A 12238-nucleotide genomic window follows, 5' to 3' on the forward strand; every position below is an offset into this window, starting at 1 on the left:
TGCCCAGCTCTATTGCAGTTGTTGTGGGCAAAGCTATACACATGTCCACTGTCATACCGAGGTCATACCTCCAAAAATCTAATAATCTTAACTCCCCACGAAATGGGATATCATGTAAATCTCAAAGAAAGTAACAAGAGAGACGAAGAAAGTAGTTGAGTTAGAGAACTCTGTGTTGAAGCAGTGGCACATACATGAGAACACCTTCACCCATTGCCCATCCACGTCACCTATATATTTCACTACGAGTATCACACTTGCCACGTCTCATGGCACACAACACAAACACTTGCACCTGCAACTAAATTCATCCAATGCTAACCCTCCAAGTACATTTTCAAATGGAGGGACCATGCGAGGCACAAGCTTCACTTATGGTACAACGAACCCTCGATCTTGTAGGTACCTCTAACGAGCTTTTATCCATTTTTCTTCTTCTTCGACTCCAATTCCCGACCTCGCCCTAGGTGATGTATTCGCCATGAAGAAGCCTCATCTCGCTGTCAGATTGGGACATACTCCCGTATCGTGCCAAGTTGTTCTGAATTACCATCTATCCATGAAAATCATTATATGGTGGTGTTACGCTCATTCCACAAATCGTAAGGTGCAGACCCCTTCTACCAACTACCTCATGTGATGAAGGGTCCACGCCACTTCCATAACCAACACATGCATGAAGAACCTCTATGTTCCCTATCTATCACTTTCTATGCCGCTTCAATAAGCTGCCTGCACCATCAGAGCTACCCAAAGCTTCCCATCACTTTGCGCTACCGCCATCTACAGATTGATCCCAATCTATGGGTCACTTCATAGTGGTTGTCAACTTCATGGCGTCCATCTTCACCTTCCATCTCGATAGCATCTTCACCACCTACTTGGGTGGTGACGCAAGGATGCAGTCAATCACCAATTAAGAAGAGGGATATGCTAACCACTCTGCATATTAACATGGTTTCACTCACCTACCCAACCTTTCGTAAGGCGTTTTGCTATCTTACCAGCACAAATGAGCACTTAACTTTCGTAAGATGGCACTGGAACATATAAAGCAACCTTACAAATGAGCACTTAACTTTTGTAAGATGACACTAGAACATGCTTCATGTGAAATAAGGAAAGTCTACGGACCTAATGTACATAGTTGCTTAAGACTAGTAATAGAGCAGACCATTTTTAAGTTTAGGCGCCAACTTTCATGGTATATCCTAGACCATCTACACCTTCAACCCCAACAACAGCTTCACCAACCACTAACTTCGATAACCGAGAACATGCTCACTATTAGCAAGAGGGATACGTTAACCATTCCATAGGTTAACATGGTTTCACCTACCCAACCTTCGATAGGATGCTTTGCCATCTTACCCACGCACACACAAACACTTAACTTTTGTAAGACCGTACTAGAACATATAAATCAGCCTTACCATGCGCTTAATTTCAAATAGGAAAAGTTTATAGACTTAGTATACATAGTTGCTTAAGACTAGTAATAGAGGTCATACCATTTTTAAGTTTGACCAGCCTAGTGTGAAAACTAGTCATTTGTATATAAGCCATTTTTATAAAATGCAATACACAATCATTCCCTTACAATAGTTCTCTTGTGGGCTTCCCTTCTTACTTGCTTGCATGCTATTAAATCTTGATTTCTTTATAGATGCATGCTAGATAAGTTTAATTGCAAGTTTTCTTCTTGCAATAGCTTCTTCTTTTGTGAAAGAGAAACACAACGAAGACAAAACTCTTCTTACCTCGATCTAGGTAGTGAGAGCTCTTCCTTCACACCTTTAGCAAGGAGCAATCTAGTGTTACAACGTGTAAGAATGCAATGGACGAGCTAACGCACCCATAATGGGAAGTTGTATTTGCAACTCAAAGGCAAAACCCAACACATGTTTCGACAAGGGTAAGGTAAGATCTTGACTTATCAATCACATCATAAGATCTAGACAAGCTTACCAAGTTAAAGCATCATCATCAAGACCCAAGGAAAGTAGAATTCCATTTCTAATAATCGAATCACATATCAAGTAGAAAAACAATAAGCTACAAGAGAAGGGTATCTAAGAAAACTCTATAGCTTCATATACTAGTATGTTAGAATTCCATTTTTGATGATCAAATCACACATCAAGTAGAGAAACAATGAGCTATAAGAGAAGGGTATAGCTCTATTATCTAAGAAAACTTTATACCTCAAGGGCTCTTTATACAAGATATGTCTCACCCTCTTCTCAAGAATTACATTAAGAGATAAAGAACCATCTAACTTTGGATTACCTAAGCACGGATGTCACTAGCACATCCTTCTTAGCTAGTTTGACTTGTGTTTTCTTAATTCAAAGATTTGTTGCCTAGACTCAACCCCGCTAAAGCCCACACAAAGGCTCCACAAGTAACACGTCAAAAGTCTCCTGATCCTCCATATAAAACTTCTAGCAGGATTCTTTTCTCTTGTGCATCCTTCCACACTTCTCCACAAGCTTCGCATGTGTTATGCATCTTAATTTTACTAGAATTACCATGCCATGTAGACATAAGGCCCACTCCTATTTTATAACTCATCACCAATTCTATATACAATAAACAATACCAATGTATTTATAAAGTATACACATGGTAATTACAATGAATAATCAACCCATTCTCACGCTGAGTACATAATATTACATAGAAATCCTTGGAATCCTTCGTGTCAAAGAAGGTATTTGGAGCTGAATCACCACAAAGCTGTTGAAAGTGAGCCGTCAAGCCGCCACCAACTTCACATTCTACAAGCTTCCTATATTTTCATCATCCTCGCGAGAAAGCATTAGCTTCTCGTACAAGCTTCTTTCCAGTGAGCTTTACTAGCATACCAAATGTTGGGTCGCACATGGATAAACACCACACATATATATCATATATTACAATAAAGATTTTTTCTCTAAGCAACTAGCTGAATGACAAGATGATGATGGTTTGTTTAAGGCAAAGAAGGGATGCCAACAAATAAGAGCATACATTGGAGTGTTGATAATACAGTTCATCTTGATGCTTTGTTAAGGGAAGGCTGGCCTGCTAAACCATCAGCATCATGTTAAGCGAACACCTAGAAGATATTATAAAAAAAACAATGAAATGACACATGTAAGCCTTCAACAAAGGGGCAGAACCAATCGTGAACAAATAAGAGCTTACATTTTACAGTGTTGATAATACATTCCAATGATGATTGTTGGTTAAAGCAAGGGAGGGCTGGCAACAAATAAGAGCATACATTACATTGCTGATAATACAGTTCAATCGTGATTCATGATGCTCTGTTAAGGGAAGGAAGAAAGCCTGCTAATGCATCAGCATCATGTTTAGCCAACATCTTGAAGGTCAACTGGAGGAAGGTCAAACACAGATTCATTAACCAGAAAGATGCTAAGCTGCAACCAGCACTTCTTCTTCAATAGCCTTCATTGCCCTGATGGCAGCTTTCACATCAATATCAAGAAGTTTTCCTGAGTCAGACGAAACAACCGTACATCGTCTCTCCTTTGCATGTGGAACAAACAGAGACGCCTTCTCTGCTGATGAGAAAAGAGCAACACTGCAACAAACAACAAAGTTTTAAAACTTGAAAGTCAGTTGCATCAGAGGTGCATTCCTCTCCTGAAAGTCAATGTGATGTACCACAGTTCATACAGCAAGGCAGTATACAAATGTAAGAAACACAAAAGGAAGTGACAATCCAAAATTTTAAAAAAACAAATGGAAGCTTAAAAACATGAAGTTCCCACAACTTTGGTGACATGCCAATACATGACTGATACGACATGATGCCTATTTTGCACTCACTGAATAGGCTCTTAAGTTTGCTCTAAGCAACTAACTAAATTGGGATACTTGAAATTCAATACATGTCCATGAGCGCATATGCCACAAGAGACCAAAGGGTCTATGAGACCAAAAGAGTTAATACATCCGTGAAAAACTGTATCATGGAATAGAGGTAAAACAATCTAGCTTAAGAAAACATGGGTATGACAGTTGCAAGGGGTACGATAACATGAGAGAGAGAGAGAGAGAGGGAGGGAGGGAGGGAGGGAGGGAGGTTCATTAATGACTGCAAGAGGCCAGAATGGCCAATGAGACCAATGATGATACAATATGTGTGAATACTGCAGTGTAAGATGCGTAGGGCGCCCGAAATCCTAAACAAAGCATAATGAAAAGTGGAAACTAACAAGTACACCATTGAGGGTACCATTTGTCGAAGCCTCGCAGGGTTACATAGCAATCTCAAGACTGATGCACGTGAGGGGGAGTCACAACTCATGGATTGCCATAAGATCAATGATGGTCCTGTTTCGGACGGGGAATGGGTCTCTAAGTGTCGCATGACCTGGAAGGAAGGATCTTCTTTGCTGAGCTCTCAACCCCCGGTGCATTGTGAGTGCTGTCTGAGGCGTCTAGCAGCAGCCAACTGTCTGAGGGTTACAATGGAAACTCCCTGTAGTTGGAGTCTCTCTATGCATGCTCTGATCTGGTTTGCATCTACCCCTCATCACCCAGCTCTCTGGTTCAAGCATGTCCAATGCTCTAGAAGGATAGGCTTTAGCTCTCATACTCTCGTCTCCTCTGTCCCCTCATGAGTCAGTGTGTCTTTGTATCTCATGCCAAAAGAGTGCCACACACCATAAGACCTCATGCCCTTATGACTCGGCAAAGAGGGGCAAATGCCTCTCTAATTAGGGCCTAGGCAATGAAAGCAACCTCTAATCTCATAAAATGCTGGGCATCTAAAACTGCCGTGCTCCTCAATCTCAACCTCATGCCTGTCACATACTTTGCCATTCACAGCTCAGAAATCTCACACGGATGGCACACCTCTCAATATTTATGCTTCTTGGTGAGATCTTCTCTCTCTCTTCTGTATTTCTTCTCCTATCTTCTCCACTCTGTCCTCTTTATTTCCTCTTCCCGTTCTCTCTCTATTTTTCCTGCTGCTTCTCTCTTCTCCCTTTCTTTGAGTTATGTGGATAGTGTTGACCTTATATGGTTATGACCTTATATAAGTCCATGATCGGTCAAGTCCGGTCACAGGAGATGTGGGGGGGTGATGACCCTATATGAGTGCCAGGAGGCTTCTCAAGCAAGCTTCACATCACTATTGGTGTCAAACAGGGCTACCCACTCTCCCACAAACCGTTTGGGCTGTACATTGATGAGATTTCGTTTTTGTTTTGACAAGTTGGGAGGCTCCAGATAACGATTAGCCCAAGCAGTCATGCCCCCCCTCCTATATGCAGATGGCATAGTTCTTATCTCTGATTAAAAGGGGTTGCAGAGACTCTTGGATGCTTTTGCAGACTTTTTGCAGCAAGAGGAATCTCACACTGAATCTGGGTAAAGCCAAGATTAGGATCTTTAACACTTCCTAGCAAGTTGCATTCAGACAAACTTTCACATACAAAGGTGACGTAGTTGAGATAGTCACATCAGACCTCTACCTTGGAGTGACTTTCCTGGGTCCTATCTTCACCATGCGACCATAATCACCAGAAACGTTTCGGGGTTTTTGACGTTTCGGGGCAAAACGTTTTGTCTTTCAGCTAAGAAACGTGGAGGTTTCGTAGTTTTTTCTATACAAATACAAAATCGTTTAGAACTTGTAGTTTGTAGAATTATTTGTAGGCCTGTCTAGTGCTAGCTAGGCACTTAAAATATGGTTGAAGCTTAGGCAATTGTGGTCACAATTGGGCAATTGGGGAGTTGTGGAATTGTGACTCGTGAGAAATTGGTGATTTATGAGAAATTGGGCAATTGAGAATTTGGGGAATTGGGAATATTGGGGAATTTGTGAGAAATTGGGGGAGAGAGGAGGAGGAGGAGGAGGAGAAGAAGAAGAAGAGGTGACTGCAAATCGCGTGCGAGAGAGAGAGAGAGAGAGAGAGAGAGAGAGAGGATGTTTGGGCTGCAAGTCGCGCACGGAGAGAGAGAGAGAGAGAGAGAGAGAGAGAGAGAGAGAGAGAGAGAGAGAGAGACCAACATTATTAAAAAAAAAACACTTAAGACAATTTTAAAAAAAGACAATTTGTTTTTTTTAGAAACAAATAAAAACCCCGTTTCTGAAACACGTTTCTGCCATTTCGGGGTTTTGGAGTTTCTCAACCCAAAATTCTACGTGACTATGCATGCGACCGGCTGGCAAGCCTACTTGGCGAGGGTTATGCCACATTGGCCTCGTTGAAGGGGCAGTGCTTCCAAGCTCACTTTCAAGAGCACAATACTGAAGGTTGGCTCTTCAACACTTTGGTACAGCCACTCCTTTCGGACCAGACTTGGGAGCGGAGGACAATTCCATTGATCAATTGAGGGTGTCACCGCCTTTGGTGGATAGAGACTGTGAGAGCAAAGAGCACACCACACGGGCCATGTTCAAGGGGTTGCCTTCTTTGGTACAGTGCATTCCGTATGCATCCCGAACGAGTACGCAAAGTATGCATCAAGATAAGTACTTTGAGTTCCTTCACTAGCATGAAGTGAAAAAATTGAGGAATTGGGAGAAATTGGGGGGAATGAGGGAATCGGGAGAGGTTGAGAACATTTAGGTAGAACTAGTGGAATTGCAAGGACTTGGGATTTTTATTTTTATTTTTTTTTATTTTTTTTTTTTAGAGGGGGGGGCCAATTTTCCCAGAGTGCTCCAATTTCTTTCAATTCCCCCAATTTTCTCTAAGTTTCCCAATTTCCCCAATCTTAATTTCTCCCCAAGTCCCTTCCCCACTCTCAAGGGACGGGGAGAAATTGTAGGCACTTAGAAAAATTGGGAGTAGTTAAAATGGAAGAAATTTGGGAGAAAACAAGAAAAACTGGGCAAGGTTAATACGAGAGATTGGAAAAATTAGGGCAAACAATTTCTGGGAAATTTGAAAAATTGGCAGGCCAAGGGAGAATTGGCAGCACGATACAACGTGTGGATTGCTCAAAGAACAAGGCAAAATGACCCAAACAAGAGGGAAAAATATATCTATATCCTTACGGAATGTATGGATCAGTACGGAATGTGCTGTTTGGATCATATGATTCCCTGCAAGTACCGAATGCAGCTATGAGCATGCTTATGCAGATTCTTGCATGACCGGGGAGGTAGAGACTGAGGAGCACTACTTGCTTAGATGCCCAATCGAAATGCAATTGTGAAGAGGTTCCAACTCCCACTGCCTCTTGGTCCTCTCACACAAGTGATGCATTATCAAGATCAAAGATGTTCGGGCCTCTTGAAACCGGCCTTCAGAAATCGGACGGGCGGTGGAACAAACACTCACACACAAAACACTTCATCACCCATGGGAACCTGGAAAAGTAAAACAAACAGGGGAGCTAGAGTGCTCCTGCAAATACTACAAGGACACCGATTGGCCCCAAAACGCAGTGGCACCACTTGCGGTATTTCTTTATTTGAACAAATGAGTACAAAGTACAACTTGTCAAATCCTTTACCAATAGGATCCCTTTTAGCTATTCACCCAGGACTTTCCAAATAAGAACTCTCGCTTAGTACAGCAAAGCATTCCATAGAGAAGGCACACCTGTACAACACCTCCCTGCTTTAAAAGGTCTTCTCCATCTCAATCATGGATCCCACAACCCTTTCCCAAACAGCAGTAGGGCTATACCAAACCATATGTCCTTCCTACAGTCACAGCTTGCATGTAACCTCGAGAAAACTAGAACCTATTCACATGAATCCAGAGACATGCTTTCCACACGAAACCAAAGACCTGTATCCGATAAACCAAAGACCTGTATCCATAAACCATAGGCCTGTATCCTCCATACCAAAGTCCTGTTTCTTCTCGAAAGACCAATGTCCTGTTTCCATGACAGATAAATCCACATGTGCACCATCAATCACGATGCCAAAAACCCATAGACCTGCTTCTATCATGCTGGTCTAAACCTGTCCAGTCTGGCTATGGAGATGCCTCAGCGATGCGGTCTGCTCCATGATGCAAGAAAACCCACCTGGCTGTCACATACAAGTAACCTGCTCCACGTCCACCAGTACCTGGCCACATTCACTACTGTGTGCCCATCCTCTGCACCGCTTTCCCACACCTGGCGTCCACCTGACTGTCCAACTGACTGTCCGATTGGCTGACGTTTGCCTGGCTGCCCACTTGTCTGGTTGATGGTTGCTGGCAGCCTGTTTGGTGTCCTGTTGCTGGCAGCAACCCATTTGGTGCCTAGAACTACTCACAGCCTGCCTGACAGCACCCAGCAGCAACATCACCCTGTGGCGGCAGCAGCAGCGGCAGCAGCAGCATCAACATCAGATGGCGGCAGCAGCATAGCTGGCATAGCTGGCGGTCAGCAACAGTAGATGGCGGCAGCAGCAGCAGCATCAGCAGCAAATGGCGGCAGCAGCATTCCTGGCGGTCGGCGGCGGCGGCGGCGGCGGCGGCGGCGGCAGCGGCAGTCGCCTATGGCTCCTGCGCAACAGCTTCACCCGCCACCTGGTGGCCATATGTGCAGCAACGGCAGCGCCCATGCGCAGCAGTGCTCAGTGGCAGCTGCACCCCAGGGATGCGCCCGTGAAGACCATCCGGCAACCAACACACGACCACCTCCCCTTCAACTCGCCACCCTTCGATTTAAATAGAAGCGATGCGCTTTTTTTCTACAAAACGCCAAAAGCAAGGGTTAAAAAGAAACACATGCTTTTCAAAAAATAAATAAGCCTTTAAATCATCTAAGGTTATTAAGCCTTATAAATTAAAGTTCCTTTTTGTCCCCTTTTCACACTTGGGCTGGCCACCAACATGGGTTTCCTTTTCACATTCAACTGATGCCTATCCACACTGTGTGTCCTGTGCCCGTGCCCGTGCCAACCTGCTTGTTGTCCAGAGGGAAAAACACAGGGTCGTAACACCTATATTTACTAGAGCTAGTCACCACAGAGGCGCTTTACTTCGGCCACCAACAGGGAGATGGGATCAGCAGGACATCCCTCACACATCCATCACCAATTCTTTGGAATCCCCTAGGTGAGAGTGCCAGCCTAAGTGACACCCGAGGGGACAGGATTGACGAGAGACTTGAGCTCATGAGGAGAATGCTTTAAGAACTTGAGACCGGCAAGCCTTCCATACACGTGGAGTCACCAAGAACCAAGCACATCTCTTCAGAGAAGCCATACACCCTGCCATCCAAAATCCAGGCCATCCTCTTGTCAGTTATTACAGAGCAGGGATATACTCCACCGACATAAAGGGGCGCTGCCCAGACTTCATTGTACATGTAGGACCCACATAGTATGCATGTGCATTTTCTTTCAGTAATTTTATGTTCCCATGTTTATGTTCTTCAATTTGCACACGGATCATATGTAACACTTTTTGGTCTCGTTGACCCATTGGGTCTTTAGCAGATGTTAGTACTCTCTCTCTCTCTCTCTATGTCTCTCTCTCTCTCTCTCTCTCTCTCTCTCTCTCTCTGACTATATCAGAGGGAGATTACAGAGATACGGGCTGGACATCAGCACCATATCCAAGAGCGGCTAGCTCACTTACACTCACACCCGGAGATCATGCTCCAAGGGATTTTTGCCTCACCATCGCCTATGTACCGCATATTACACCCCCATTATGGTACTGGTTGGAGCTAGACAGATCTGCATTGCATTCTTGTATACCCTACACATATAGGTTGCATACTGAGCCTTTAGCAGTAGTGCTCCATCCATCACATCCCCCCACTAGCTCAGTACTTTCATAGTTTATTTCATGTTTATTTTGTCCTTTTTTTCTGGACATCCAGAGGACATTGACAGTTGTACATTGATTTGTCTCATAGGGCGAGTTCGGCCTCTAGTAGACGTTAATACAGCTTTCTTTCTTTCTTTCTTTCATTCATGGAATTGCACCGACTCACAGATCAGCTATGAAAAGTGCCATGAACCATAGTCACCAGAAACGGGAAACAGAAACAAAACCAGCACCCCCGGAATCGTAAACAGAAACGGGTAGGATAATTAAATTAGTGATCCTAAACGAGTAATTACAAACTCAACCAGACTTTCTGAAATTTGCATAAATGAGCACACATTTAGAGCAACAAAAGAAAGGAGACCATCAAGATCAAGTCCATGGCCTTGTGTGCATCTCTGTGTGTGCGAGCACATCTGGCTGTTTTTAAAGGGGGGAAATGTACTCCTTGGATTCTGATTGAGACATTTTTTCTAAATGTTGTTATATTTATTCGTTGGGCAACGATATGCTAAAACGTGGGTACTGGTTAATAAATAAACACGTTGGGTAACGTTAATAAAAAAACGTTTAGGACTTTTTTTAAAACGATTTTTCTCGAGTACGTTTTCTGCAGCCATTTCTCCACGTTTCCCTCCGTTCCACGCACGTTTCTTGCTGTTTCTGGACCCATTTCCTGTAACAAGATAGGGCATGGCTGTTTCCAGCCGTTTCCAAGTTTGAAGGGGATGGGAAACGCATTTCCACGTTTCCCACCTCCATTTCTCGGAACACAGATCCTAGATACCTCACAGCCACTCATCACCAGATTCTTTCTTTTGACTCTCAACATGTGACCGCAACATGTGACCGACGCTTCTGACCTTGTCAATGGCATTGGAAAGGGTTGGCTGGCAAGTTGGGATACAAACATCTTAACAGAGTTGGTGAAGGATCATCCCCTGCAAAAACGTAATTTCAGAATCCTAGATACCTCACAGCCACACATCACCAGTTTCTTTCTTTTGACTCTCAACTTGCAAACCAACGCTTTCCAATGTTGTTGTCAATGGCGTTGGAAAGGGTTGGCTGGCAACTTGGCATGCAAACATCTTCTTAACAGGGTTGGCAAAGGGCGAAAACATAATTCCAGGACCCTGCCAACACCAAGTTTTGACCACTGCGATCCATTGCACCTGCACTTTTTTTAATCTAGTCTTACCTACCATGCATCAACAAATATATCTCAAACAAACTTGATGCCTACTTTATCACCACCTCATTGAGTAGTCAACCTAATGAGCGAGTAAAATGTCTCTATCAATGGAGCCATCAAGACCGAAAACAAGAAAGTAAGAGTAAGGTGAAAACCTGGGCTTCTTTAGTGCACAAGCAAGCTGCACGGCAGCAGTATTGGTCGTCACAACACCCAATGAGTCATTAATAATGGCCGCCAGCTGCAGAAAGAAGATACATTCATCTAAAGTATTACCACTTGCAACATCACAGAAAGAACATCAACATTACCTATCCCTCCACAATTACCCGGAACTCAATATAAGGAATTTGAATCGGTTTGAATTTAATCATCATATAGTCACATAAACCCAAATTATTTAGTAATACAATATTAAGAAGCTGTAGAGAAGCTGCAGCACCAACTGCGATCATTTAACCAGCCACCTATCAGAGATGGATTTGATCCAAGTGGCAAACAACTCCTCAGTTTCTGCTTTTGCAGACTTTTCTTGTGGAAGCTTGTTCTAAATGTAAATACCCTTGTTAAATTTGTTGCATTGCTTTGATCTTTCAATAAGGTCCAGGCTTCCCCTGCGCTTCTCATGGCCTGAACCTGAATCAGTGCCAAGATATGTGGTCATCAAGACAGAGTGTCTCTTTATCCTTCATTTCTCACTCTCAAACCAAGAGATGTATGGAAAATCTTTATTTTACTTGCATCTTTGGTATCTTCTGAGTTCTTCTCTGCTCTAATCACCACTATCTGGAGTGATATTACCATCTTCACCTTGAACTTTCCCTTGTTACCAAAATGTTATCAGAAAATATACTTCTAGGCATCAAGTGGCAAAGAAGTCTTGCAAAAAGCCGAAATTCCAATACCATGTAAGAAAATATGATGGCTACAGCAAAACATAACACCTCTGCTCAAGTTGCACTACAAACCATTTGGATGAGGAAAATGACACTAGGTGCTGAAACCAGATAAAATAGATGCCTGTAAGTTATCTTTCTCAAGCACTCTTGTGACAAGAGCTTAGCTAGATAGAGACACCTATTGAAGATGGTGAAGCTGCTGAGAAGGTATGTGGAGGGCTGCATTTATGTAATGCACGGCGAATTACCCCACAAAGGTACATGCATTGAAAATTTGAATCTATGCTTAGTGGGAAAGGCCACTCGATGGTTCATCACTTTGATACCTGCAATTAAGGCAAATTTCAGAACTCTAAAGATAGCCTTTATCTATGGATTCTCTAGGGAAGGCC

At 43.2% G+C, this 12238-nt stretch overlaps 1 protein-coding gene across 1 annotated transcript in view; it reads right to left on the reverse strand.

The window, feature by feature from the left end:
* Positions 1–3167: 3167 nt before the first annotated feature.
* Positions 3168–12238, reverse strand: part of PNSB1 (NDH-dependent cyclic electron flow 1) — a 38959-nt gene continuing 29888 nt past the window's right edge. Inside the window, exons 5-6 of the mRNA XM_086780734.1 lie at positions 11103–11188; positions 3168–3589 (exon numbers count right to left, since the gene is read on the reverse strand). Of these exons, the coding sequence (XP_086636860.1) occupies positions 3421–3589; positions 11103–11188 (255 nt within the window). The 3' untranslated portion in view covers positions 3168–3420. The remainder of the gene's footprint in view (positions 3590–11102; positions 11189–12238) is intronic.

Source organism: Cibotium barometz, chromosome 42 (assembly GCF_041138505.1).
Source record: "Cibotium barometz isolate CiBa-2024 chromosome 42, ASM4113850v1, whole genome shotgun sequence".
Lineage (NCBI taxonomy): Eukaryota > Viridiplantae > Streptophyta > Polypodiopsida > Cyatheales > Cibotiaceae > Cibotium > Cibotium barometz.